The 27,988-nt window shown below is 40.7% G+C and overlaps 1 protein-coding gene across 2 annotated transcripts; it reads left to right on the forward strand.

The window, feature by feature from the left end:
- Nucleotides 1–237: 237 nt before the first annotated feature.
- Nucleotides 238–27,967, forward strand: impact (impact RWD domain protein). 2 transcript variants are annotated; one of them, XM_058074209.1, is made up of 11 exons: nucleotides 238–382; nucleotides 1,017–1,145; nucleotides 1,224–1,276; nucleotides 1,388–1,450; nucleotides 1,588–1,673; nucleotides 8,123–8,263; nucleotides 8,345–8,439; nucleotides 11,262–11,335; nucleotides 11,652–11,742; nucleotides 17,890–18,024; nucleotides 27,383–27,959. In XM_058074209.1, the coding sequence occupies exons 1-11, from the start codon at nucleotides 335–337 to the stop codon at nucleotides 27,440–27,442; spliced, it is 975 nt and encodes a 324-aa protein (XP_057930192.1). In that variant the 5' UTR covers nucleotides 238–334; the 3' UTR covers nucleotides 27,443–27,959. The 2 variants fall into 2 exon arrangements, with proteins under 2 accessions (XP_057930192.1, XP_057930193.1); XM_058074210.1 differs by lacking the exon at nucleotides 1,017–1,145 and having other exon boundaries at nucleotides 245–382; nucleotides 27,383–27,967.
- The last annotated feature ends 21 nt before the right edge of the window (nucleotides 27,968–27,988 follow it).

Consider the following 27,988-nt stretch of genomic DNA (forward strand, 5'->3'; position numbering starts at 1 on the left):
ATGCAAGAGCGAATCAGCGCTATAATTCAAAATAAGAGTGGAGACTAATTATTTTAAACGCAGGACGCCAATAGATCTGAATGTTCCAATTTATTTTAAGATTTTAAAACTATTATATAGAATAAATGTATTTTCCTTGTGTTTTCTATTCCTCGAACTCCTTTATCAAGAATCAACACCTTTTATCGAGAAGGGCTAAAATGGAGACCGGAAAACGAACGATAACAGCTGCTTCTACCGGAAGTATTCCAAATGTCCAAGCTAGTGAGCCACATGTGTGTAAAAACATCCTTTGAAGTAACTGTACTCTGTAACTAGTAACTTGTAGTAATAAATGACAGACACGATAAATACAGAAAATGAAGGCGATCTCCTGTCCCAAGTAAGGTTTTTTTTGCGTTGACAACCTGTCAGATGGTGACTAGTTTGCTTTTTCAACTGTAATGTTTTGATTTGATCCGCAGAGAATACGTATGGAGACGTCATAAGATTATAACTACGTGAAAAAAGTTTTACACGTCATTAAAAAGCATGCATGAAGAGTCCATGTGGCACCTTAAAGGTGCGATCATGCACATGTGGTGACTAGTTGGCTTTTTCAACTGTAATGTTTTGATTTGGTCCGCAGAGAGCACGTATGGAGACGTCATAAGATTATCATAACTACGTGAAGAAATGTTCTTACTCGCCAATAAAAAGCATGCATGAAGAGTCCATATGGCACCTTAAAGGTGCGATCATGCACATGTAGTGTTTGCAGCTCTGCAGGCTTGGCACAAAGGATGGTTATAATAGTTATAAGACACTTTAAACCTATAATATATTACAACCTAAAATAAATAGACTATTATAACCATCCTTTCTGCATGGTCATAAGACAAAGGGTGGTTATAATAATGATTATATTTAGCAAATATTAATTTCCCAATTAAAGGTAAAAAAGAAATGCAGATAGTGATCCCACCCTTAAAGTGAATAAACTAACATTTCCATGTGATTGACGTTCATCATTCTAGATGGAAGAAGTGGAGGCCCTGTCTGCCATCTATGGTGATGAATGGTGTGTCATTGATGAGGCCTCTAGAATATTTTGCATCAAAATATCAAACGATATGGAGGATCCCAAGCTCACAGCATGTTTGCAGGTGTGCAGGAAGAGGGGAAAAACTTGGGCTTGAATGATATTTTCTGCCATCTGGATAACAGACTTTTTTTCCCCTCAGATAATTCTCCCACGTGATTATCCCAGCACAGCTCCGCCGATCTACCAGATCAAGTCTGTCTATTTGCTTTGCAAATTTAATTCTGCACTGATCTGCAGAATTTAGAGAACAAGCCACTCCTCGCCCCCACTCAATAACAATCTGTTTGTTCTCGGCTTTTGTAGTGCGGCGTGGCTGCGAGGCTCTGCGAGGGTAAAATTGGCCAACAGCCTCGAAGACCTCTATGTGTGAGTACCCCGCTTTCATTTCAGTATTGGCAAGGGCACACCATTGAGTGTATTAGTCACAACATACACCTGCTGTGATTGTCCTCACCAAGATGTATGATGTGAAGTCACTCAGCCTGATGCACCATCTTTTGCAGGGAGCATGTAGGGGAGAGCATCCTTTACATGTGGGTGGAAAAGATCAGAGAATTCCTTGTTGAAAAAGCCCAAGACTCAGAAACAGGTGAGTTGGTCACAACACTTTGACCGTTTGCAAATCAGTCTGCAAAATTATATCATGTCCCTCACTTGTTTTTTGCACTTTTGAGTTAAGAGGCTAGACTCACTTTTGAAGTTGCGACTTTCTATGACTTCATGAAAAACACCTTCTTGATGGACATCATATCACCTAACCCCTCGCTGGCTGAGTTAGCACACCAGTTCCCAGAAGACAGCTTTGTTTGAGAAAGAAACAAAGGCTTTGCTACACATCTTTAAAAGCAGCTCTGCCAATTATCCATCAGTTAGTAGTAATAGAATATTCGCAGACTATCTGAAAGTAGAAATTTCAAGCAGGAATGAACAGACACGAAAAAACACATTTCCCCCACTCCAAAAATGTCACATGAGTGAGGTTTTTAAAAAATGTACGTCCACATAAAGACGTTCACCAGCTGTCATGTGCATTGAAAACGCAACCACAGGGGTGCATTATATTGGCATGTTCCAATATTGACACATCACACATGGGTAACCAGTGATAAAAGCTATGTAGGCTGCCTACTTTTCTTGTGGTCAATGCTAATGAGACATTTTGGATTTTGGATATTTTTGGATTCTGAATTCTTGGGGCATTTCTAGTCATCTTCGCAACTTCAAACGTGTGTGCATTGATGATTCACATGAGCGTGCTTCATTCCCGAATATGTTGGTTCAAAGACAAGGTGTTGAGAATTTTAATACTATAACTATTAATACTAAAATCTATAACTCTTGAAAAATTCAGGATAAGAAAGATACACAGCTGTGGGGGGGGGGTGGGGGGCGTTGGGGTGTCCAGTATGGCGCACAACCTTAAATAGGAGCTTGACATCCCTGTGCTCAGTATGATGCAGTACATTTGTACACCATTCAAAGCTACAAGCATTGCAATAAACAACTGTATACATATAGCTCATTTCAGATTTTAATATTTCCATCAGTTAATTATGCAGGCTGGATTTGTGGCAACGTACCAACGCAATTCACAACAGACACACACTCTTCATTTGTTGTCATAGAGCAGCCATCCAGTGTAATCGCCTTGTATCAAGAAATCTTGCGTTGCATTGATGACTCATTTGCATAAATGATCCAGGCAACCAGCAACGCATTGTGTCTCTAAAATGGTGAGTGTGCAGTCTCTCACTGTTTAGATGTTTGCGGCTTCATTTTCCAGATGAAGTGAGGAGTTCATTTTCTTAGTTAGCTTCGACATATTTTCATTTTAATGGTTTCCAGTGGGAGCTTAAAACATTTTAATGCCATACTCTTTACTCTAAAGCTTGTGCTGTAAAAAGGTTAAAATGAGCTCGCTTGTTTGCTTGCAATATACAAAGTATATGACACTGTAGAGCCCTATTTGTAAAAAAATAAAAAAAATAAAACTGCTATTGAGATGATTGGAACCTACGTCGGCTGACAGAGACACACCTGCAGTAACATCGAAACACTCCAAACACACAAATGATAAAAAATGAAAAACTTGGTATATATTGTGCAGCACAAATGAACACAAACAGCAACAGTGCAAAAGCAATGACACTTTTAGTGCAATTTATCTGTAAACAGGATTGTATTTTAGGTGTCCGACAAATGGTGACCATTTTCAACTCATTCAGAAGATACATTTCATGTCTCATACAGAATATACGTTTTAAGTATAAGTGTAACAAAAATAAATATTTAGTGTAGTATGCTAATAGTGGTGTCATTTCTGGAAAGAGGCAGAGTGTGGCCCAGATAAGGTTGAGCAGCATGAGGACTGTGTTATTATTTATGGATAATGCGTCTCGCTGTGGTTTGCTGGAGTCCCAAAGCTTTAGAAATGGCCTTACAACTTTTTCTAGGCTGATAGATCTCAATTTCTTTCTAGGTGGAGGCAGACGGGGGGCAATCACTTTTTCACAAAGAGCGACGTAGGATTCTCCCCACCCCCTTTAATAGTCCTATTTAAAAACTGACAAATATTTAATTAGTTAATTTGTTTGATGATCTGAAACATTTAAGTGTAACAAACAAGTGAAAAAATAACACTTTTTAACACGATTGTATAATAAGCTAGAGCTGGGGTTGCCAGAGATTTTTCTTGTGAGAGCTACTCATTTTTGTAACATTTATTTTCATAGCTTCAACCCAAAAAAACTGAATGTTTTACCAAAACATTAACAAAATGTTGGTATCAACAACACAAACTGTGTACTTCAGAATGCATTTCTTCCTAGTGTTCTCACATGATTAACTGAAAACCTGAATGAAAAGCAGGCTTGCGAGTGCCTCGTGTAATCGTGGGGTACTACTTGGTGCCCGTGGGCATTGCATTGTTGACCCCCTCAGCTGGAGGATGCATCGTGGGCCTCAATGGTCATGCATTTCAAGTTCATGTGGGAGCACAAAAGCCTGTTTGGGTTTGGAAAGCTGCCCGGTGTCTGATTTTGAGTGACAGCATTGTATTGTGATGAATATCTAGCCTCCCGTTGCCTTGACAGCATCTTTTGGGGGAAGGCGGATGCCCAAATGAAAGATTTTGTACAAGTGTCACTGTGAATAAGTTCCTCAGCGAGGTCGATGCCGTTATCAGCAGAGCAAGTCCATTATCCCGACTGACTCTCCTTTGAGCAAAAAACTCAAAGAAAAAAAACATTTTAATAGTCCTCTGCCATTGTTATGTGGCATACAATGTACTCGCTTTGGAATCATGTGGTAATGAGACTAAACCACAGCGGCAGTTTGTCCACTCCGAGATGCCTGATTGATGGCTTGTAGCACAGTGCACGCATACAGTGGGCGGGAGGTGTTGAGTCACCAAAAAGGAATGAAAAGGTTCAAATGGGACAAGGGGAACATGAAGACAAATATGATGTGTGTGTTTGAGAAAAAATTGGCTACATTTCAAAGCAGTTCAAACTTTGTTGATTACTCATGCTAATGCCAGTGAGTGGCCTCTTTTTTAATTTTAATTTTACTTTTTTACATCAAAAGCTCAATTGCTGTCCCGCACCCCTCACACACAAACACACACACACACATCCACCCAAGCAACAGTTAATTGGAGCTGTCTGGGTATCTTAGATATGACGTATTCCTTTGTGCCACTGAGCAAGCAGCCTTTGCTGGTTAAAACAATTAAAACCACATCAATGAGCCACACAGTTGCCCCGGGTGACATGGTCCTCTGTTACCTTCAGTGCACAAGCACCTAAAAAATGCACCACATTTTCAACTGTTGCGTGTCAAGTTTTCTCTGGACTACATTCTTTTCTTTCATATTTTTTCATACATAAATATAATCAAATTTGTTGTGGAAGTAAAAATAATCAGTTACAAGTTCTAAATGCCACCAGCCATCTATCCATTTTCTGTAGTGCTTGTTTTCGTTAGGGTCACGGGGAAGCTGGAACATATCCCAGCTGACTTCAGCTCAGAGGCAGGGTACACCTAATGATTCTGAAGGCCCTGGGCAGATTACATTCACATGGCAACACATAGAAGCTGAAATGTGATTGGGACAAAAATGTTAACATTGCATACACTACTTGAAGCAGTACAGCCAAGGCAAGCACAGGCAATTGTCTGGGGCCCCAAGATTTTCAGGGGACCCCAAACATCTATAAACGATTATGATTATGGGTGCTCAATCGGACACCAATCGATATCAGCTGATATCAGTGAAAAAGCATGGTATCGATATCGGGCAATACTTGCTTTAAAATGATGATCCCCTCCACCAGGCAAGGTGTGGTGAGTTTGAGGCTCACGATATGATCATCAGTCCGGCAGCGGTTAAAACCCCGGTCCCAACCCCTAGTACTTGCAAGTGTGGGCAAAATTTGGGAGCAGTACGGATTTGGGAGCATGCAGACACTATGTAGGTATTTTAGTGCAGGAGGAACTTTTGTAGTGTGCAGTGTTGCACGGGGCTACGCATGACATGTGACGCACATGCCATCTGCAACCATTTCTGACTCTGTGAGCATACACGTGGTGGGTGCACGTCAGTCCCGGCACTTCCCAGTTCGGCTGGCACAGCTCTCATTGATTCGTCCATGTTCTGATAAAACAAGCATAGTGGCTTTGTTTTGTTTGGCTTGAAATAAGCTATGGCAACAAAAATCGGCGGAGCAGTTGATATGTACAAACTGTTGACGATTTGTGAGCTATGACTGGAGCCAGGACAGAGCAGAGTCTGGGATGTTGAGGCTGGTCTTGAGGCGGGAAAGGAGAATAGAATTGCTGATTGTTAAAAGCTGCGGTGAGCTCCAGGAGGATGAGGATGGTAAGATGGCCAGAGTCGGAGGAGAGAAGAATATCATTCGCGATTTTAAGAAGAGCTGTTTCAGTGCTAATTTTGGGATGGAAACTGGACTAGAATGATTCAAACAGGCTGTTGGAGTTGAGGTGAGTTTGTAGTTGAGCAGCTATCACACATTCAAGAATTTTAGACAGAATGGGCAGTTGGATATGGGACAGAAATTTGAGAGGTTATTGGAATCAAGACCAGTGTGGGGGGTGATTGCTGCCAGCTTGAGAGACTGTGGAACGGAGCCAGTACTAAGTTAGGAGTTTATAATTGTTATAATCAGATGAGAGATTATGTGGAGGCAGGGTTTGATGAATGGGGAAGGAATAGGATCCAGGCAGCAGGTTGTGAGACTTGATCCCAGTTAGGAGTTCAGTGAGTTACACGGTTGAGATGGGTTTGAAATGGGAGAGCCGCTGAATGGAGCCATAGAGCAGTGGGTCGGGGGACAGCAAGTGAGCCGAGGGGGGGATTGAGGGAACTGTATATTTTCGCAATTTTTTTCGACTGGAAGTAAGTTAGGAAATGGTTATATTTGGTGGTAGTGAAGGATGAGGAGGAGTTGTCATTTGGCTTAAGCAGTGTGTTGATTGTTGAAAAAAGATTTAGGATTGTTGGAACCAGATGTAATGAGACTGGAGTAGTATTGTGACTGGGCAGTATTTAAATCATCTTTGTAATGAGCTCTTGGCCATTTTTATTTTGTAAAACAAGCTCTCACAAGAAAAGTACATACTGTTTTAGCCATAATTCACATGCAGAAAACCACTTCAAAATCTTTTTAAGTGTTTCGACTGCTACCCCTCTCTTCTAATGCAATGGGCTATTCCATGTTACCGGAAGATGGGTAGTGAAAGCAAAGAAAGAGAGAAGAGGCGAAAGTGAAGTTCAGTGAAGTTCTTTTTTCCTTTTTCACAGCCACAACAAACATAGACATGAGTACAGCAGCACTGATACTTCCAATGTCAGCTGAAGAAAATATATTGAGATGAAGCTGAGTAGCACTTATCACAAAAGATATGTTTTCAAGGGATTCAAGGGGTTTTAAGTGTCGCTTAATGTTCTTATCAGAAGATAATAATCCCCCAGGAGAATTGTAAGGACTTTATCTAGTTCCGGAAATAGGAGCATTTTCTCATATTCATACTTGTTAGAAGATGCTAAACATTGCTATTTCAAATCTGTTTTGGTAGATATGTAAACATGGCTAAGTAACTAGTAACTTAAAGGGGACCTATTATGCTTTTTCCACTTTTCTGACCTGTAAATGTAGTTGGAATGTTGTGTTGTTGTGTTAAACAATGCCAAAGTTTCAGGTAATGAGGTTTGCACATTTGGACGTTAGCCCTGAAAGACATTTGGGATGGCTCTGAATGCTGAGTTTTAGAGTGTTTAGCGACAACACATGCCTGGTATTACCTACCCACCCTCCGCTCTGTTCTGCTTTACTGTTATGTCTTGGGAGTGTGACCAATCGCTGTGGAGTGGGCGTACCTGAAGGCAGGTGGTGGGTAGAATAAATTGAAACAGACAGTTTTGGAAATCCAAAGAAATACAGCTGGAGTAGGCGCAGATTCTGGAAGAACTAGAAAGCTTACTGTGCGGGTTATTGTGTGTAGCTGCTCCATAGGAGTCCACAACTCAATACAAAGGGGCCATAATGAGCATAATAGGACCACCTTAAGCTGACATAACTATAACACATTTGCAGTACTTTTTTTTTTGCCTCGGACCCCCAAATAACTAAAATTATTGCTGTCTCAGCAAGAGGTTAATTTTGGTTGCCTTGTTTAGCCTACATGAATGGGTCAAAATATTAAAAACATCTCCTTATTATGCAGTGCTGTTGTACACCACTGCAACCACAATAATAAGCATATTATCAAATTGCAGATCAATGAAAACTGAAAATTTTTAGATTAGATAGAACTTTAGATGTGTGGTCTTGGGGGAATTAAGGCTCCAACATTGTATGTGCTATCCAAGACAGCAACAGCAAAAGCAGCAAAGCATGCAGTCTAAACCACAGTACATATATATACAGTATACGTATCTATGTAAAGGAAGATTTTACAGGAAGACTTAATATTGTGTCCAGTCAATTTATGTAATGCTTTATACTTTACCTCCTCTAGTGGACCACTCACAGAGGGTCAACCTCACCGCTGAGGAAGAGGTGGATGATGATGATGATGATGATGATGTGGTGCCGGTCTTTGGTGGTCTCACACTGAAAAGCTCAGAGGAAGCACATCTCTTCCTGGAACACACAAACGGTACAGATGACTCGCTCTTAATTAACCATGCACACATGCACACACTTGTGTGACAGCAGCTGCCGACGATGTGTCTTGTAGATGAAGAGGTTCCCCCGATAAAACACGGAAGCTGCATCACAGACAGACGCAGTACCTTTCAGTCTCACCTCGCTCCCGTGGTGACGCCAAGACAGGTAACGTCAGTGGACACTACAGTAGGTACACCTATCATAGATCAAGTATAATAAAAGATACATGTACTCTACATACATAATACAGTCTTCCAATCTAAAACTTTATATGGAAATGTAATTGTTTAGGTTAGTCAATAACATGAGTAATAATTATATAAGTGTCACAAGATCTTGCAAGATTAAAACATGACATGACAAGATTTCTCATGGGCCTGGGGTGGTAAAATTAATTAATTGATTAATCACACAAATTAACTAGATAATTTTGTTGGCTTCAGTATATAGCCATGTGCGTACATGTCTATTTTGTCATTTTCCTCTTCCAAACAGGCAGGAAGAGGATTTACTCTGTGCATTGATTTCAGCACCTTGGCACGTTTGTTTCATAGAACAACTGCATGAATCGAGTGACCCCTTTTTGTCAGTCATACGGACTCTTTGTCCCGGTGGGTGGAGGCGGGGCTGGTAACATATACACTGTGTGTGCAGAGGAGAGAGTGCAGAAGAGTATAATGTAGTAGAAATTAAATTAGATTGCAATATTTTTTTTTCTTTGTATTTCTCTTAAAGGTAATGTTACAATCTTATCTCGGCTCGTTCTCGTAGACCCAATCTCGTGTATAGTCTTGTCTGTCTTATGACATCATTATTGAAATATTTCCCATATTATGTTGATATTATATTATTATTATATCATTTAACTCTTGCAGCACAAGGTCTGAATGACACTATCAGTAGGTAATCATGCCAATGTTTATGATTGTGGTTACTAGCAACAGGAGCATGTCAAAATATTGTAGCATGTCCAGATATGTGCGTGCAATGAAAGCTACACCATTGCAAACTACAGTAAGATGCATATTGTTAACATCATTATGCAGGTTTACCTAATGTGGAACTCAAGTGTGTTTATTGGTAATGATTCATATCCATTCCTCTTGCAAAAGCTTCCTCATGGGTGCACTGCCAGGGAGGTGTCACTCGGACAAAAAATGTTTACATCTGCTGCCAGCCAGCCAGCGGGTTAACAAAGTGTGACAGTTACATCATATCTCGCAACGGCCTGGAAGTATTCAATTTGGCTTCCGATGTTACTGTTGGGGGGAAAAAAAAGAAAAATCAAAATCATTTGTTCCACCAGCTGCAGTTGATATGTTTGCCATTTATTCCTATTTAATGGCTTTATTATTATCATCATATGCATACACAGTGACTGTATAGAGATTCCTATGCTTTCACAGTAACACGAATAGTGTCATTTCAAATGAGGAGATGATTACTCATTTATGGGCAAAGGTACAGTAAAATGTCCAGAAAATAAATGGACATAGGAAAACTGTTAATACATCTGTCCTGGCTGATCTGTACAAGTTTTTACATTTAATTTAATTAAAGCACTGCGTCAAAGTTAGTTGAGCTAGCTTACAATGCTGTCATCAGGATACATCTATTTTGACTATGAAGCAAACGAGCAACTTGTTGAGTCTTTGTAGCAAAATTTACAGCTAGGTATCCACTCTTCTATCTGTGAACGACACTGAGGTGAGCGGTTAGCGATGTGTCATGCTTGTTAGCATCAATGCGCAGAGAAAATCTTTGGGTAGTGTTTTAAATCATCAAAATATGGCAAGATACTGCAATGTTATCATCAGTGTACGTGTTAATGCATGATCACAGCATGGATATCAAATGATGCAATGTTGTTAGTTATTATTTTTTTACAGGGCTTCACAGTCAAATAGGTGTATCCCAATGACAGCATTGTAAGCTAGCTCATGTTATAATGCACAGACAATGGAAAGAAATATGTGTTCATGTTTTATATAAGGATTGTGAATGATGGGCAAATTTCCCAAAAATCCCTTTAAGGGTGCAGGTGTGGGCCACTTTTTGTTATAATTTGTGCATTAAGGATCCTAAAACCAATCCAGTGTAGGTCAAAATATGCTACGCTTTGCCTTTTGTTATCAGACCACACAAACTGCTTACATTTACGTTTTACTTGACCGATTTGCATGATTTAAAAACTTGTAGAGTGTTTGAAGTCTGGCTTGAATAGGTAGCATCTGTGTGGCTGCATCGTCATGTTACACAACGTGTCATGCTGTGCCTAAATTATTCGCATCTGCAAGGTTAAAGACTCCTGAGAGGTATTAATTAATCAATTTTATTTTTAGAATATGCCAATGAGCTGTGGGGCGAAAATTGCCCCTAGTTGCACTTTGGACTGAGTTAAGATTCTGAGGGAAAATAAGAGGTTTAGTTTGATTAAACGATGCCAAATTTTCAGATAATGAGGTTTATGCATTTGGAAGTGAGCCCTGAAAGAAGTTTTGGGATGGCTCTGAACGCTCGGTTTCAGAGAGTTTTTCACTTCACAGTGAGCCTTGTGAGGAGTCACCGACTCATCTTATCTGGGCGTGCCTGGGTACAAGCTGTCCAAGCGTGCCCGGATGCGGGCTGTGGGTGGAATAAATTAAAACAGACTATTTTGGAAATCCAAGGAAATACAGCTGGAATAGGTACAGATTCTGGAAGATCTACAAAGGTTTCTCTGTGTGTGTGTATTGTGTGTAGTCCAAAACTCAATACAAAGGGCTGAAAATGAACATAATAGGTTCTGTTTAACAGGTTGAATAGATGTGTCTCAATACTTTCTGACCTCCTCAGGGCCAGAAGGCATTCACAGTACCATTCCATTTCCATGGATTTTCTTCTTGACACATTTGTCATTAAGAAAGTAATTTTTACGTTGCAGCTGAGGTGGCGAGGCGGAGATAACTTGTTGTGTTAGCAAAGTGGCTTTTTGTGTTGTGTCGCAGGTCAAAGCCGTCCTGGACAAGCTCTACGAAAACAAGAAGATTGCAAGTGCCACTCACAACATTTACGCATACAGGTCAGTAACTAGCGTAAGTCCTCTCATCTCCAAATGTCACATGACTGCATTTAAAGGTCACCAAGAACTTGGCTTTTTGAGTGTAGCACATGCTATTACTTATTCTGTGTGTATGCCTTACCTGCCTTTGGAGAGAATTCTTTTTTTAAAATTATTTTAATGAGGTCAATGTGGAGCTGCTGAAGCGTTGCCTTGGTGGCCAAGGAGGACTTGCTGACATTTAAACCACTTGGAAAATAAAAAAAAAATCTTGGAAGAGAAGATGAGCAACTCTATGACAAGTTGACCACACTGTTGTCACACTGTGTGTTGTTAGGATTTACTGCGAGGACAAGCACAACTTCCTGCAGGACTGCGAGGACGACGGGGAGACAGCAGCAGGTGGAAGACTGCTGCATTTACTCCAGGTTAGCGTTCCGTTAAGCGTGCATTCACCTTGACATGAATGCTCTTGACTTGCATACTAAAACGGTAAAAAATATGCACCAGGGGGTGATCAATTAGAGGCAAACTTTCAGCCAAGAACAGATGTAGACTTCTTAAAAAAAAAAAAAACAATCCCAGATGCATCCGTTTTTTTTTTCTTTTTTGCTCATGATCTTGATGCCTAATTGTATCTACTCCAAGCTCTCCTGTTCATTTTCAAAGTCTGCTGGGCGTTTTACAGCATGATTGCTAATGAGTAAGAAGCTTTCTGCAGTCCCACACTACTGTGGTAATCTACTGGCCTTTAAAAAAAAAAAAAAGCATGTCACCTCCACATATGCACATTCTGGCTCTTAAGTTTAAATTGACTTGTAATATGTGTTACATCAGCTTACAAGACAACAAATGTCTCACATTGGATGATGGATAGCATCATAAAAATAACAATTTTACCTACTAAAGTACCATCATTCTGCCCAAGTATGCCAAAATGGAACACAACATCTTCCAGTTGGTGAAGAATGATCAAATTTCACAATACGATGCCACTTTCATGGTACTAAATGTACTTAAAGAGTGCATCAGCTATGATTCTGAACTACGTATATGCAAATATGATCTTGTCATTAGATCACCAATAAGCAATTTTAGGAACTTTTCACCATGCCAGAGCAATAACCCTGTTGATTTTGAACCACATCAGGTACATAATGACATGACAGCTACAGAAGTTCAAATTAGCCGTGGTGGGAATGAATACCATTACTAAAACACAATTTCTGTTAGTAACTTCTAGCATTGTGATGCTTCACCTGCGATCATTGGTGGAAGATGCCTCTAAATTTGCCGCTTAGCCACATGTAAAAGGCGTCCATACCTCTACATTACATCATCATCTAAAGCAGTTCAGAATCAACATTTACCTAATAACATGACAAAAACATCAAAACCCACCAGAGTATGCTCCCTAGAGGCTGTAAGCCAGTTTAGTGCTGCGACAAAACCTTTCCCGGCCTTGAATTTTTTAAGATCACCTAAGTCACCATCTCCTTCGCTTGTGTTTGCTCTGATCAACCAATCAGAGGACAGAAAAATGCTGCTGCTATTGTGGGGTGAATCTGAAATCTGATTGGTTAAAGAAACAGCCTCAATAGCACAACTGATTCTTCATTCGATTGACATGGCAACACATTAATGCTGAAATCTGATTGGACAAAAGAATGTAACATTCACATCCACTACTGGAAGCAGTGCAGCCAAGTGATATGCTGCTGTGTCGTGCCACTGCAGCATTGCTGTGGCAGCACTTTTTTAAAATATTTAAATTCACTGTCTGTAATAATGTCAATATTAAGGTCGTTTTCACAGGCTTGTACAAGAAATGCATTAATTAACTTAAAATACCTCTCTCTGCGTCTTCTTCCTGTTCTTATCTGACATGCTCTACACATCTCTATAGTGGTTTGCTTTGCAAGATATCATAAAGAAGCAAACATGTTTTTTGCTCTTTTCCAAAGTCAAAGCTGCTGATGTGACTTTTTGCCTGAAACAAAAATAGTAGGTCTTCTTTCATAGAAACATTTGAGAGGGTGAAATCAGGATTTTACAGTGCATTTTTAAATGAAACGATTAATAGTTTACCAAAATGGTTGTTGATTGATTGGATAATCAATTAATCAGTGCAGGCCTCACAGCTCGGAGACCCGAGTTCAATTCCACCCTCGGCCATCTCTGTGTGGAGTTTGCATGTTCTCCCTGTGCATGCGTGGGTTTTCTCCGGGTACTCCGGTTTCCTCCCACATTCCAAAAACATGCTAGGTTAATTGGCAACTCCAAATTGTCCATAGGTATGAATGTGAGTGTGAATGGTTGTTTGTCTGTATGTGCCCTGTGATTGGCTGGCAACCAGTCCAAGGTGTACCCCGCCTCCCTCCTGGGATAGGCTCCGGCACCCCCGTGACCCTCGTGAGGATAAGCAATAGAAAATGAATGAATTAATTAATCAGCAACCCATCAATTAATCACCAATTAATCCATCAATCAACTCTATTTGTCATTTGGAGAAAAGACTGAACTGTGGCATCGCTGCCATGAATGAATATAGGTAATGTGGAAGTGGTAGTATGGCAGACGTTATTGGACCCTAACATTAAGTGCTTTACGCACCTTATAAGCCTCGCAATCCAATCTACCACAGTGTTCAGAGTGACAGCGAGACGTTTTTTTTTTCCATAGCAGTTGAACAGCTGCAGCGCCGTGTTATGTCCAAGCAAAATCTGTAGCAATTCTACATTTTATCAAAGTTACTTTATCAATTATCTATCAGATTAAAAATACATAGATGTTAAGACTTGTCTACACCCTTCTAACAGAGGAGTTCTAATCACGCTTGTTACATGTGACTAGTCCAGGGTGTACTAGACCCCCTGCGACCCTATGGTAGAAAGAAAGTAAATGAACAAGAAAATAAATAAATAAATAAAAAAAACAAAGATTTGTCTTTAAAAATATGTATTATTTTGAACCTTTCAAAATTATAAATATTAACAGGATGACTGGACAGCCCTAATATAATAAAAACAGCCAAGTAGATATGAAAACAGTGAGCTGGCAGTGGAACAGGTAATGCTGACACCTCGACTGAAAAGTCAGCATTTCAAGAAATCCTGCAAATGTTCGACAGGCAGTACGAATTGCCTGTGAGAAGATACATGTCACAAATGACAATTCCGCAACTTTACGGACTGAAAGATGACTTATTAAATCAAATATTGCATTATTCTGGTTATTATGATTATTATATATTATCATAACATTAGAGGTTTATTTGGTCCAAAAAATTCTGACAATAATACTGTTTAGCATAACTCTGTGAGACAACCATTTCAAAACGCACCTGCAAATACGAGAAGCATGTTTCTTTTTTAGCTCGTCATAGCCGTAAATACAATCTCCACTCACACACACACAGGACACACTTCCATGACCATCCGTCAAAGTAAGAGTGCTATGTGCCCCACGTCTGCGTAAACAAAACAAGAGTGTCATGCAAAATATTTTACATATGCAGTTGAAATTGCATGGGTGACTACATCTTCCTTTATTACAGTTTATTGAAGATTTTGTAGCAATGTGTGCAAAGGGTGTCATCCCATTAGAAAAGTTAGCCAGTGTGTTACCAATTTGAGACAGGCGTATTTCATTATATGGCTTAAGGTTTGTGGCTTTGTATAAAAGACTATGTAGTATAAATAGTATAGTATAATATAGTATAAAGTATTCATTTTATGTTTTCTATCAAAAATTTGCATGTCGATCAAAATGAGACATCAATTTTACGAGAAACAACATGCCGTACATGTCATTACTGGGGACATTTCAGCATGTAAAATATGGACCATGGTGTAGGAGCTTGCAACAGCACAGCATGCCCTCAGTGTCTCCATATTGCACAACATGACAATGTGTTCCCCCTGCAGAGATGTTATTAATCTTAATTAATCATATCAAAGAGGCGCTTGTCGTCACATGGCGTGATGATTCACAATCTTATACACACGCATGCGACTAACCAGCCAAACATTTAGTTCCAACTCTGTACAAGAGAGAACTTTATGAAGTCATTAGGAAGTTAATAAAAGCTGCTGAGTCTTATCAGGGTGAGTGGTCGTCAAAGGTCATGTCCATTCATCAGAAAAGGGCTAAATGGGTGTCAGATGCTTCTTTTTGATTCTTGATGCTGATGTCACAAAGACGTGTGACCCTGTGCGGCGGAAGTAAGATGATTCACAGCTCCAATACACTGCTCCTTCTTCGCTCTAGCAGCCTTGACGATGCTTCCCTTTCATTTTCCTTTTGATACAAGGATGGTGGGGGGAAAAAAATCTTGGATGTCATCCATTATGTATGCACACGTCTATAAAATATCAGCAAGCTCGAAAAAGATGTAACATGGTGAATTCTTTTGTGGCTTTGATGCATTTGGATGGGTTTTAAGGTCTTTCAAGCAGTGTTTTTCTTCCTTTTATTGAGCATTAGAGAAATCTCTCACGCCACACAACCAAACAAAAATGTTGTATGAATGGCAACAGGTGGATACACTGTTTAATTATGTACCTTCTACAATCCAGCGCAGTGGTCACCAACCTGTCGATTTGCAAGCTACTGGTCAATCTTTGAGACTAACTAGAAAACAAGAGAAAAAAGTATTTTCTCATCTGTGCACTCTCCTCCCAGAGAGGAAGCAACTGGCACGCATTTTGACCACTGAACACGTCCGAACGCCTCGCTCCAACCAGGAGCCCAGTCCCCAAAACCCGACTGGAGGTATCAACGCACGTACACCGGATTGCCTTGCAGTGTAAGCATTTAGGAGTCAAGCCAGTGAGAGAGTGAAGGACAGACCGCATCGATGTGCCCGTGCACACATTAGTAGATATACTGCACGTTTATGTGGCTGAAAATTAAGGCACTAATAGAGGTGCTCCAAAAAAATCTGTTATTTAATTTCTGCATCGATATCTCTCTGGCCAGTACGATATGTCACTGGCACAGATAGATGAACAAAGATAAATGACTAAATAGTCTGCTAGTCTGCTTTAATGATGGAGGTCGCTGCTTTGATCATAATGCTGTGGAAAGTGTAATGCTAGGAGTCCACTGGGCCGGCACCAATTGGTGCCAGTTCGTGCCAAAGATTATGTGATTGGAGCGTAGTGGCTCGCTGTGGCGCTGAATTAATGTTCACTCGGCATGTTGCCATGTTGCCGTTAATTCGGCGACACAGTGAGCCACTACGCGCTAATCACATAATCTTTGGCGCAAACAGGCACCAACTGGCACCGGCCCAGTGGACTCCAAGCATCATTGGCGCAACTTAGCGCCCGTCATTACATTCCAGTGGATTCCAATAGGCAGATTGTTTGCGCCATTACATTCCAGTGGATTCCAAATGTTCTTGCCGCCAAACTGAACTTTTGCCGGGCCACCACAAGCCAGTTGGGAAGCAGTTTGAGCTACTGTACGCCACTAGACACCTTATTGGTGACACTAGGCGCCACAGCAAATTGCCTTGACGCGAACTGGTGCCAACTGGCGCCGGCCTAGTGGACTCTTAGCATAACCTAGCGAGGTGAACTGTGTGAAAACACCAATCAGCATTCTTCAATGAATGCAGATACAGGTGGTAGCTAGGGGACGTGATTCAGATGTGATCAAAGTTACTTTAACTGTGAGATTTTATTTATCTTACTGCAACAAAACCACACAGCATCCTGACAGTCACGTGTCTGGTAAAAACAATATGTTGAGCCTATACAATATAGAAAATAGTAAAGATTGGTTCTTTTTTTATTTGGGTCAGTACAGTACCGAACAGGGACTTTACTTGTTGGCCAGCAACAGTTGATTTCAAACCAACAGGGTACAAGAAATGAGTCACCAGTCTACACACAGTGTCCCACTGTTATGGCTCTGATTCTACCACAGAAATGTTCTGTCCGTTCACGTTTAGTGCATGACAAAATGGTGGAAAAATGCTTGCTTCTACAGGTGAAAGGCACTGTGTATATGTTTTCCTGACAGCAGTTTTATCAAAACTGGAAATCTCTTTCTTCGTTTGCGGTCTCTTCTCCTGACTGAAATGATGAGGTCGGCAGATAAGGTCACTTCCTGTTGCCGACTGACCCTCTCGTCAGCAAAGTGCTAGTTTCTATCAGTTCACGCAGCTCCTCCGAGGAAATACTGATTAATCTTCTACTCGTGACACTCGCAGCACACAGAGCAATTTACATGAAGTGCTTTGGCATTAATCTGTTCTATAATCTCAAGCAAGCTTTCCTTTTCCCCTCAGTTTTCTCATTCTTGATTTGTGCGTCATGACGGTGAGTGTCCAAGTGCATTGTGATGAAAAAGGGAAGGCTCTGATTAATAATTTGGGCTACCATATGTGTGAATGCCCCCCCCCCCCCCATCTCTCAGACGACAGATTGTACTTTTGCTGCAAGGAATAGTTTGAAGGGCCATGTGATTCTCTGATTAGGTATTTACTGGGACTTTAATGAGAGGATTAGAGCATAATCCATCTCCAGTTGAGATGATTGTTAATGTTTATTTGTGTCCCACCACAGATTCTGGATGTCCGTAACGTGATGGTGGTGGTGTCGCGGTGGTATGGAGGTATTTTGCTGGGGCCTGACCGCTTCAAGCACATCAACAACTGTGCTCGGAACATCCTGGTAGAAGAAGGATACATCACCTCAACGGTGAGATGCCTTCCAGATCTTTTTATGACATTATTATACTGAGTAACAAAAATTATTTATGTTTACATACAGTGACTGCTTTGCTAACCTGTCAATAAATACGACCGACAGGCTGAGACAATTAATTAATTGATAGATTTCTGTGTGGAATTGTTGCAAAAAATGGAATTAGATTAAATACAGCTCAAAATCGAAGAAACCACTGCAAAATTATAATTTTTTCCAAGTTGAATATTTGTATGTGTTTCCTTCTCGAAACCAGGGGTCGGCAACCCGCAGCTCCATAGCAGCATGTGGCTCTTAAACCACCTTGTGTTTTTTAACATGGAAGTAGGGGAAATACGCATTTTCGAAATGAATCTGAAATATACGACTCACCGCAAGTCTGTGAACGAATCTATACTGCGTTCTGGCTGCTGCAAGGGAGGGGGAGCTAGTGTATGTAGTGAGTCTGGTGATGGATTTTTTAGTTGCGTATGAAGCAAGTTACTGCGCAGTAAAATAAAACAGTTGAATTAAAGGGAGCACATAAATATGTTTTATAACAAGAAGCATGCTGTACATATGTCTTTGCAGCCCATAATCATTGAGGTGGCTCAGAACAATATGTGGTTTCACTTTTACGTCCCCCAAATAGTGTCGCTTTTGAGATAATACGTCACCAAGAGGGTTTGGAAAATTGTCAGATTTAGCGAGAATGCGCTTCCTGAGATGTTGCCGACCCCTGCTCTAAACTATTAGCAGCATTACTCCCAAATTCAAAATAAAAATACTGTAATTTAGAGCATTTGTGCGCAGAAAATGAAAAAATATGAAACCCGAAACAAAAAGCAAACACGACTATGACCTTTTTTCTTTTAATTTTCACTTTTAAACAGCCCCATTCAGATGTTTTAACTTACAGAGTCCAGAAATCAATACAGTATTTGCTGGAATAATCCTGATTTGTAATCACTGCTGCCGGGTGACTTTATGCCATTGTTGCGCAAGAATTCCAGCGGGTCCACTTTATTTGATGCCTTATGAACATTTGCTTGCATTGTAATTCAACTCACCCTGGAATGGAATAGCTGTCATCCATGTAAAGATGCTAAATTCAAAAACATTTCAGATGATCTCAGAGCCATTTTTTTACTGCTAGATCAAATGACTTATCTTGTGTAATATGCACCAAATTGTGAGATATATTGTATGGGATTGTCCTATATTATAGTATTTTTAAACTTAATAGATATAGTGCTGACAGAGATATTTGGCAGAGGTCCAGGCTTTATTTTAATAAGTGTAGCGAAGCCTTTTATTATTATTTTTTGTTGTAACAATGTGGTGGCCGTATACGGTGCATGGGTCGGGGTTCAACCAATTTGGGGCAAGTCACAGGCGTTTATCATGTCCAGGCAGTTTTTCATGATATCATGAGAAGTCGCAACTTTAAAAGCCAGCATTTAATTGCCTGTTTCCTCAAAAGTGGAGCAACGAAGTGAGGATTTTTTTTTCATGTTTGGTGATTAACTGGCTGTTGGGACATGTTACTGTTAGAGCATCATTAAGAAGTCACTTTTGCATAAAAATTTACTTGCCATCAAGTTTGAAACTGGGGTTTTGGGCTGCTGATTCTAATACTGATCATCCATGAGTGAAATTGGCCAATACCGATCACATCAATGTAGTATTTATGATAAGTACTATAAAGGAGAAAAGTCAGGACAATCCCAAGGTCCCGTGATTGCAGGTGATTGTCTTTTGTGATTGGCATTTAAAAGAATTTATCGACCGATCACTTGATTTTCAAGGAAATTGGCTGATACCGATTGGAGGATCCCTAATTGAAACAAGTAAGTCAAGTAATGTAAAAAAACAGTAATGTGAAAAATGTACTTTTAGTAGTTAACTCATTCGCAACCAAAAATGTATCTATACGTCTTTTACCTTTTTCACACGAGAGAAACAAAGAGGTGATGATGCAACTTTACAATAGAATAGAGCATGTTTGGTACAGTTTTAAGCTGAAAAAACTCCCACAAAGGGGCAGAAGTGCATTATGTAAGAGAACGGCCTGCCTCTTTCTCATTGAAATACATACTCCACAACAACCATGAAGTGAAAAGGCTCGCCATGTTTGCACAGAGGAGGTTACGCATTGAAGGGAAATGTTAATGCGTGCACACACACAATTCAGTTGCACATGTGAAAATTGTTAATAGTTATATTTCTAAGAAATTGTTATTTTCATGTAAAACAACCATTTTGTGTGTTTATGTTGTGACATGGTTGTTTAGACACCCCTCCATCCATTTTCTATGCCACTTATCCTCACTACGGTCACTTTGCGGGAGCCTATCCCAGCTGACTTTGGGCGAGAGTACCAAGAGTACTGGTACCGGCTTTTTTAAAAATGGCTGGGATTGAATGAGTTAAATACCCATCCACAGTGTAGACACAGTTTTAGTCAAGCCTCTGTAATTTTCCTCCTATTTTGTGGGAAAAGCATTTGTGACTGGATCTGGAACTGCTACGTTATGAGGCTAATCCTGCATGAACATGGAAGCTGTTTCGCCTTCATATCTGCCTCCGTTCCTCCAAAAAGGTGCGCAAGACATTTCTCAGTGATGTGGTGTCATAATGACACGGTAATAGCCTCATGCAGCAACTGCAAAAGGCCTTTGAGGCCAGTTGAACTGACACTTTCAAGAAGCTGGGGGCAACTTTGTGACAAGTACTGCAGAGAGGGGCCATGAAAAGGACTCTATACAGAGACTTCTTCAGCTGACTAGAGGGTGCCAACATTCTAATATACTGCAGATATCATATCCCGCCCTTTTACTTTCCAACATAACACGTGCACGAAAATTAGTTTTTATCAGTTAACTATGAAGTTTGTCTACTAATGTTAGGCTATACATTTAATGATAGCTATTAGAAAAATAAAATGACTGCAAATTATTGATTGCATCTCAGGCTGCCACTTCGAAATTCTATTGGAATACTCGCTAGCCATGAGTGACCAATCATCATATTCGGGCCACTTTTTAGGAATTTATCACCGCTGGCCGGTGGCGATGGTCGCATATTTTTTGGTTGAAACAAAAATGTAATTTTGAGCCAGCTGCAACAGGTACATTGTGGTCACCAAGGGTCGGATGGAGTCAGACGTCAGCTGTGCTTTGTGAATGATGCTCAGCTGGTACTAATAGACCACAGTGTACTGTGGAAATATCCACTGCCCCCCCATTACTGCTGACATTACTCCAATGCTGAGGTTGTCTGTTATGCGGTGCACACTGTTTATGTGTCCGATGACTTTCATCGGACACATAAGGAGAATGGACGATAAAGGATTTTCCAACCTATGTTTGTTGACATTGTTTTCCTCCATTTGTGCAGCTATTTCTTCCGCTTCCTCTGTTGCCATATTATATTTTATAATTATCAAACAGCTACTGTGCTAATTACATGTTTTGACTCCAATTGTTTTGTAAAAGCGGTTTGTGGTACCGCATTGTTATCAAAAAAAGTAGGCAATGATGACACAGTTTACAAGATTTTTCAATTGTATGAAAAAATAAAAGCCCCTTGCCACTTTCTGTATTAATGTCCATTACATATAGATATCTATTACATTGCCTTCCATTCTCCTCCACTTCTCCGAATCGCAAAAGCAGCAGTCTTAGTCGAGAAATCCAGACTTCCCAGTACCTCCTACAGCTCCACTGGGAGGACACCAAGGCGTTCCCAGGCCAGCTGTGAGACATAAACCCTCCAACTTGTCCTAGGTCTGCCCCACCACCTGAACTGGCTCCTCTCGATGTGAAGGAGAAGCGACTCTACTCTGAACCCCTCCCAGATGACTGAGCTCTTCACACTCTCTCTTTCAGTCACAACCCAAAGGTCATGATAGGTGAAGGTGGGAACATAGATCGACCGGTAAATTGAGAGCTTTGCCTTGCTGCTCAACTCTCTTTTCACCACGACGGTCCGGTACATCGACCGCATTAATGCAGAGGCTGCCCAGATCCGCCTATCAACCTCATGCTCCCACCTTCCCTCACTCGTGAACAAGAGCGTGAGATACAGGTGGAAGAACTCTTCCACCTGGGGCAGGACCTCATTCCCAATCCGGAGGGAGCACTCCACCCTTTTCTGACTGAGAACCATGGCTTCAGATTAATAGGTGCTGAGTCTCGTCCCAGAAGGTTCACACTCAGATGCAAACTGTCCCAGTAAACGCAGCTCGAAGAGTCCATCAGGACCACATCATCCACAAATAGTAGAGATGAGATCCTAAGGCCCCTAAACCGGACTCCCTCGACGCCTTGACTGCGCCTAGACGTTCTGTCCATGAAACTTATGAACAGAATCAGTGACAAAGGGCAGCCTTGGAGGGTTGCGGGTGTGCTGGAGCCTATCCCAGCTGTCTGTAGGCGAGAGGCGGGGTAGACCCTGGACTGGTCGCCAGCCAATCACAGGGCACATATAAACAAACAACCATTCAACCACGTTGAAAGGGGAGAACATGCAAACCCAAGGGTGGAATCGAACTCGGGTCTCCGAGCTGTGTGACCTGTGTGCTCACAACTCGTCTACTGTGCAGCCACGTTCATAATTGGTTTATCCTCACAACAGTCATAGGTATGCTGGAGCCTATATATCTATAATATCTGGGGATGTCCATAATTGGCTTTTTTGCTGTTGGCCGATATTGTCTCTATTTCCGATACTAATATCATCTGATACCGATATGTGTAACATGACATATCTGAACACCTTTGTAATGTGAAGCTAATGGTTAGAGCTTCAGCAATTAGCTTGTCAAAGTGGCTGTAAACAACATTGTACATCATCTGAGAAATATTTGCTGTTCAGCTTGGGCCGTGACATTTGTTTTAAAAGTCAGAGTATCCTTTTATTGACCATCAAAACGTCTATGGAAGAAGGTTTCATAATTTTCACATAGGCCTAGATCTAGTGCAGCAGCAGCACCGGCAGAAATGTTTCATTGGGGTGGCCTCATTATTCAGATACAGTCGTGGAAAAAATGACTTAACCATATATTTTAGGTAAGTCATTTCCTCTGATCCAACATAATGAGCTGCAGCGTTTAGCTTCTCCCAAGCCAATTTTCTTTTGTTAGTCACAGCAGCATTAAGTGTTCCAAACAGTATTTTTTTTGGTTTGTTTCTACTTACAATTTTGATGTCAGAAAAACTCTTCTTCACCCACTTAGCTATGATGTAACAGAGGGATAGAGTCCATTCATGGCTTCTTGAAGGGATTGCTGCTACCGTATATGGTCAATTTAAGGCGTTTAATAGATATGAGTGTAAGCAGGAATGGGTGGGCTTTTATTCACACATATTACTTAGTATGACTGGTGTACGCAATTTTGATTTTTACTGAAATATGTGTATGTTCCATGCTTACTTTACACCGAACAGGAAGTCATTGTGCGCAGGGTTTAATGCTGTGTAACTAGACTAGTTGCTGTTGTTACTTCACGCTGCTTAGCATTAATGAAGAAGTTAATTATACCACACAAACAGACCAATTCTTCATAGAAATGATTCTTTTGCCAAGAAGAACACAGGGAGCCCATATTTGAGTTGGGTGACATAAGCAAGTTCCACACCCTTCTAACTGCATTGAGCAGGTGCGCATGATGGTGGAGGAAGTGTGGATTTACAGTTTGTAAGGGAAACAGGAAGCACTCATATCGTCACTTTTGGGCAATTGCTTCATTTGAAGTGTCTGCTCGGGCGATCAAAGACTTGCCCCTCACCAAGTTGGCTGCCACCCATCCAACCCCCACTTTGAAGCTGTCTGTGTTCTGGGAACTTCCTCACATTGACAGTGCACGTAGATTAAAGCTACGACTCTTAAAAGTGGCCTACTTCAAAAAGATGTCAGAAGGGGGGAAAAAAATAGTACTTCATTTCCAGCTGAAGTGTGGACTCTCCTCTGCAGGTAGAGGCCACAACCTGCCTGCGAATGGCCTGGAAACCTATTTGGAACTCAAATCCCCCCAATCACATGAATAACAGTCTAGTAGGGGAGTCTAAAATGAACAGTTCTCATCTCAGGTAGCCTCTGCTTGGCTCCAGTGGGCAGACTTTAAAAGGTAAATAACAGTAATTCAGTTCCGTGTGGCCCCTTTCTAAGCACCCTCAGGAGGTCCAACTACAGGACCGATTAGGGCCTTGAAGGCACAATGAAGCACTAAACAAAAATGTATGTCTGGAGACCAATGGTAATGTCATAAATCACAACTAGCCTAATAAAAAGCTTGGCATATTGCTATGTTATAGTAATTTCTTCTTAATTAAATAGACAGGTCTAAGGCCAGATGAATGTGCCCGCTCAGCCTTTTTTGTCACCATGACTAATATAGCGCGTCAATGTAGGCTAAATATAATTAATAACATTAATCAGCACTCCTAAATGAGGCCTGATGTGCTCCTACAGGCTAAAAAAAAACAACAGACTGATTCATTTTATCGATTAACTCTGCTTAGGAAGTTAGTACTGGTCTTATCAAGGCAGCTAGATGCCAACCTGGAGCGTGGCTCCACTTTAGCGCAAGAGTTCTCCTTCACAAGGGATTCATGAATCTATAAAAGAATCCGGACCGTTTTTCACAAAGCACTTAAAAGCGCACATGTGTAGGGAAAGTCAAACATCGGCATTTGTCATCCTGGCCAATCCAGATGCAATTAAAAGTGGCCTTTGCCCTTGGTTGCTCTCTAAAGGTATTTCAATTATAAGCTTGTTCAAGCATAAAAATGGCTAAATGAAAATATACAATACAAATGTAAGGCAGGCTGCACGGTGGGGGAGTGGTTAGCATCTTGGTCACACATTAAGGGTTGGAGTCTCCACTTTGCCTTTCTGTGTGGAGTTTCTAAACACATCTTTAAGGTTAATTGGTGACTCCAAATTGTCCATAGGTATGAATGTGAGTGTGAATGGTTGTTTGTCTATATGTGCCCTGTGATTGGCTGGCGACCAGTCCAGGGTGTACCCCGCCTATTGCCCAATATCAGCTGGGATAGGCTCCAGCATACCCCTGTGACCCCAATGATGATAAGCGGCATACAAAGTGGATGGATAGACAAATATAAGGCATTCAGAAGATGCATTCAAAGACGCTGTGAATGATATGTAGTAGGGATACTCCGATCGATCCGCTGATTTCTGTAAAAAAAAAAATGTGATTGGCATACAGTATGTTGATCAATGCCTTTCAATGTCTAAAAAAGTAAAAAAAAAACAATGTGACAATGTGTGACATGACATGGATATGCATGTATATGCGTACGGTTGTCAACACCCGTATTGAGCCGAAAAGGGACGTCCCATACGGCCCACTTGTCTGTAAAACCTCAGTGGTTTCAGTTTGACAGCTTGACACAGGCAACGGCAATTGATGCCAGCATGTTTAATCACTCTTGTCAAACCTATTAGTGTTCGACCTGTCTTGCATCTTTCTATACACGCTTTTACTTTTACTTTTACTTTTACTGTCACAGTAATTATCTGCCTAGTTTCTCGTCTTTGGACTCCAAATGTGATTTTCAACAGTGACATTTTGTTTATAAAACAAACAAGCAAAAGCGCTTAGTTTTTTGTTTTTGTTCCTCGGGGAAGTGGCTATCACGTTCAGGGGTACATAAGCGTCACTGAACAATTTTGCTCTTGTCATTATTATTAGTAATTATGTCTCGTCTTTAAAACACTATTTGTGTGTGGTTGTTTAATGAACATAAGTACAGTGTGTCCAGCTCACATTTGGTCAAAAATATTTGCTTCATCTCGTTGTAGTTTTTAGTTGTATTTTATAATTATATTGTTGTAACACTGGCCATACATATTCCCAGTTACAGTTAATCGATATGATTGGTATCGTCCGATCTCCTTCATGCATGATCGGTATCGGAATCGCCAGCATAAACAAACCCTAATTGGAGCATCCATAACTCATAGCTCCAATATTTCATCTCCATGGTACTAAAATGACATTTTACCTCCTAATATTACAAGTTTATTCTCTTAAAATTGTGACTCTTGTTAGACTACTTTTTTCCCCTCTTAAAAGTCATAGTTCTGATATTTTGACATGAAATTACTTGTATGACACCCCCATTCAAAGTGTAGTCCATCAACTGTGACTTACGCCCCACCTAGTCCTGTGAGCTAAGTTCTGCTCAGATTTCCATGCTGCGAAACGTAGTTCTGGTTAGTTGCTGGAATCACTTAAGTAAAGAGTTTGGCTTCTCAAAACAATATGCGTTGAAAAGAGTAATACATTTGCATGACAAAAATGCCTCCTCCAAAAAATGAGACCTCACAAATTGTTATTTCTCTGATGTCCATTGTGTTGCATATGTGACTACAATGACGTTATATTCCTCTTAATATGGCATTATTCTTGCAAAAGTTGGTAAAAGTTTGGACGTAAGGGTTTTAATTGTAATTTTTTTGTTTTAATTTGTTGTATCCATCAGAAAATGACCATTGCATTACATCACTGATTAATCCCCAGATATCCCCAATTTGAACACCCCTGTCTTAAGAAATATTCTTCGTTGTTGTCCTTTTTTTTTTTTTGTTGTCCATGTGGACTCAAGACTTGTCCATCAATCTTTTATAACTATTGTTCAAGAAATAGCCGCGATAACTGTGGGTCCAAGTTCATATCAGCTGTTTCTTCTAACATTTGTCAGATATTATTTGTCGTGTGTGTGTGTGTGTGTGTGTGTAGAGGGGATATCTGATCTAAAAAATGCCAGCGGGGCTTTGAGGTGGGCCACATACGTGGTTGTCAGCTTCACTGGTACACTCTAGTAGCGCAAGTGAGCCATTTCTCACTGACACCATCTTTTCCCTCAACAAGCCACATTTGGCCTCATTCCCAGCATGAAGGCTTTGTAAATGACAAGTGTCGTACGCTGGGAACAGGATTATGAGGCGTTAGGAGTGACAGTGAGATGAATCTACAATTAGATCACTTGATGTGATCATGTAGGCCGATGCACCGCAATAAGGACTTCAAGACTCTTTTCACCATGTATTTTTTTAAAATATAAAAGCAAGCCAAACATAGCGGAGAGGATTGCTTGAGAGTGCAATGTTTACTTTGGTGCAATTATCAGAACATGACAAGGGCCAATCAGTAAGTTCTAATTTACATATTTCGGCGAGACGGCGAAGCAGCAGGTGTTGAGGGCAAAAAGTGCCTGTCAAAAACTCTCATCCGCTCTAAAGTGCCACTCAAACATTAAGCCTGGCACCACTAAGTGAAGCTCTAATGCAAGATAATCATAGGTCTCCTAATACCCAGTTTTTCTTTCCTTTTCTTTCACAGGATGACACTGCCAAATCAGCAGGGAAGATCAAGCGGCTAAAAAGCAAGAAGACAAAATGATAAACAGAAAAAACATGACTTTTAATCAAGTGGTTTGTGGTTTTGTTCACCCAAATACACGGTTTAAAGTCCAAATATTAAAAACATTTCACATTTACAAAACTTGTTTTTTCAGTTTTTGACTGATACTCAATGAAGTGAACACAGGAGTCCTGCTTATGAAGAAAGAATATTGTGAGGAAGAAAAATAAAACAGGCTGCATGGCGGATAAGTGGATAGCGCGCAGGCCCGAGTTCAATTCCACCCTCGGCCATCTCTGTGTGGAGTTTGCATGTTCTCCCTGTGCATGCATGGGTTTTCTCTGGGTACTCCGGTTTCCTCCTACATTCCAAAAACATGCTAGGTTAATTGGCGACTCCAAATTGTCCATAGGTATGAATGTGAGTGTGAATGGTTGTTCCCCGCCTCTCGCCCGAACACAGCTGGGATAGGCTCCAGCATCCCCGCGACCCTTGTGAGGATAAGCAGTAGAAAATAATGAATTTGTGAATAAAGTTGTACATTTTGAGAAAAAAGTGATGTATTCCGATAAATAAAATTATTCC

This window comes from Doryrhamphus excisus, chromosome 5, assembly GCF_030265055.1.
Source record: "Doryrhamphus excisus isolate RoL2022-K1 chromosome 5, RoL_Dexc_1.0, whole genome shotgun sequence".
Classification (NCBI taxonomy): domain Eukaryota; kingdom Metazoa; phylum Chordata; class Actinopteri; order Syngnathiformes; family Syngnathidae; genus Doryrhamphus; species Doryrhamphus excisus.

Bases quoted from the DNA above. Each gene is read 5' to 3' on its own strand.
- impact (XM_058074209.1), top strand. From the start codon at position 335: ATGACAGACACGATAAATACAGAAAATGAAGGCGATCTCCTGTCCCAA. The intron at 383-1,016 runs GTAAGGTTTTTT...TCATCATTCTAG, and splicing joins AAGGCGATCTCCTGTCCCAA to ATGGAAGAAGTGGAGGCCCT. The intron at 11,336-11,651 runs GTCAGTAACTAG...GTGTGTTGTTAG, and splicing joins CACAACATTTACGCATACAG to GATTTACTGCGAGGACAAGC.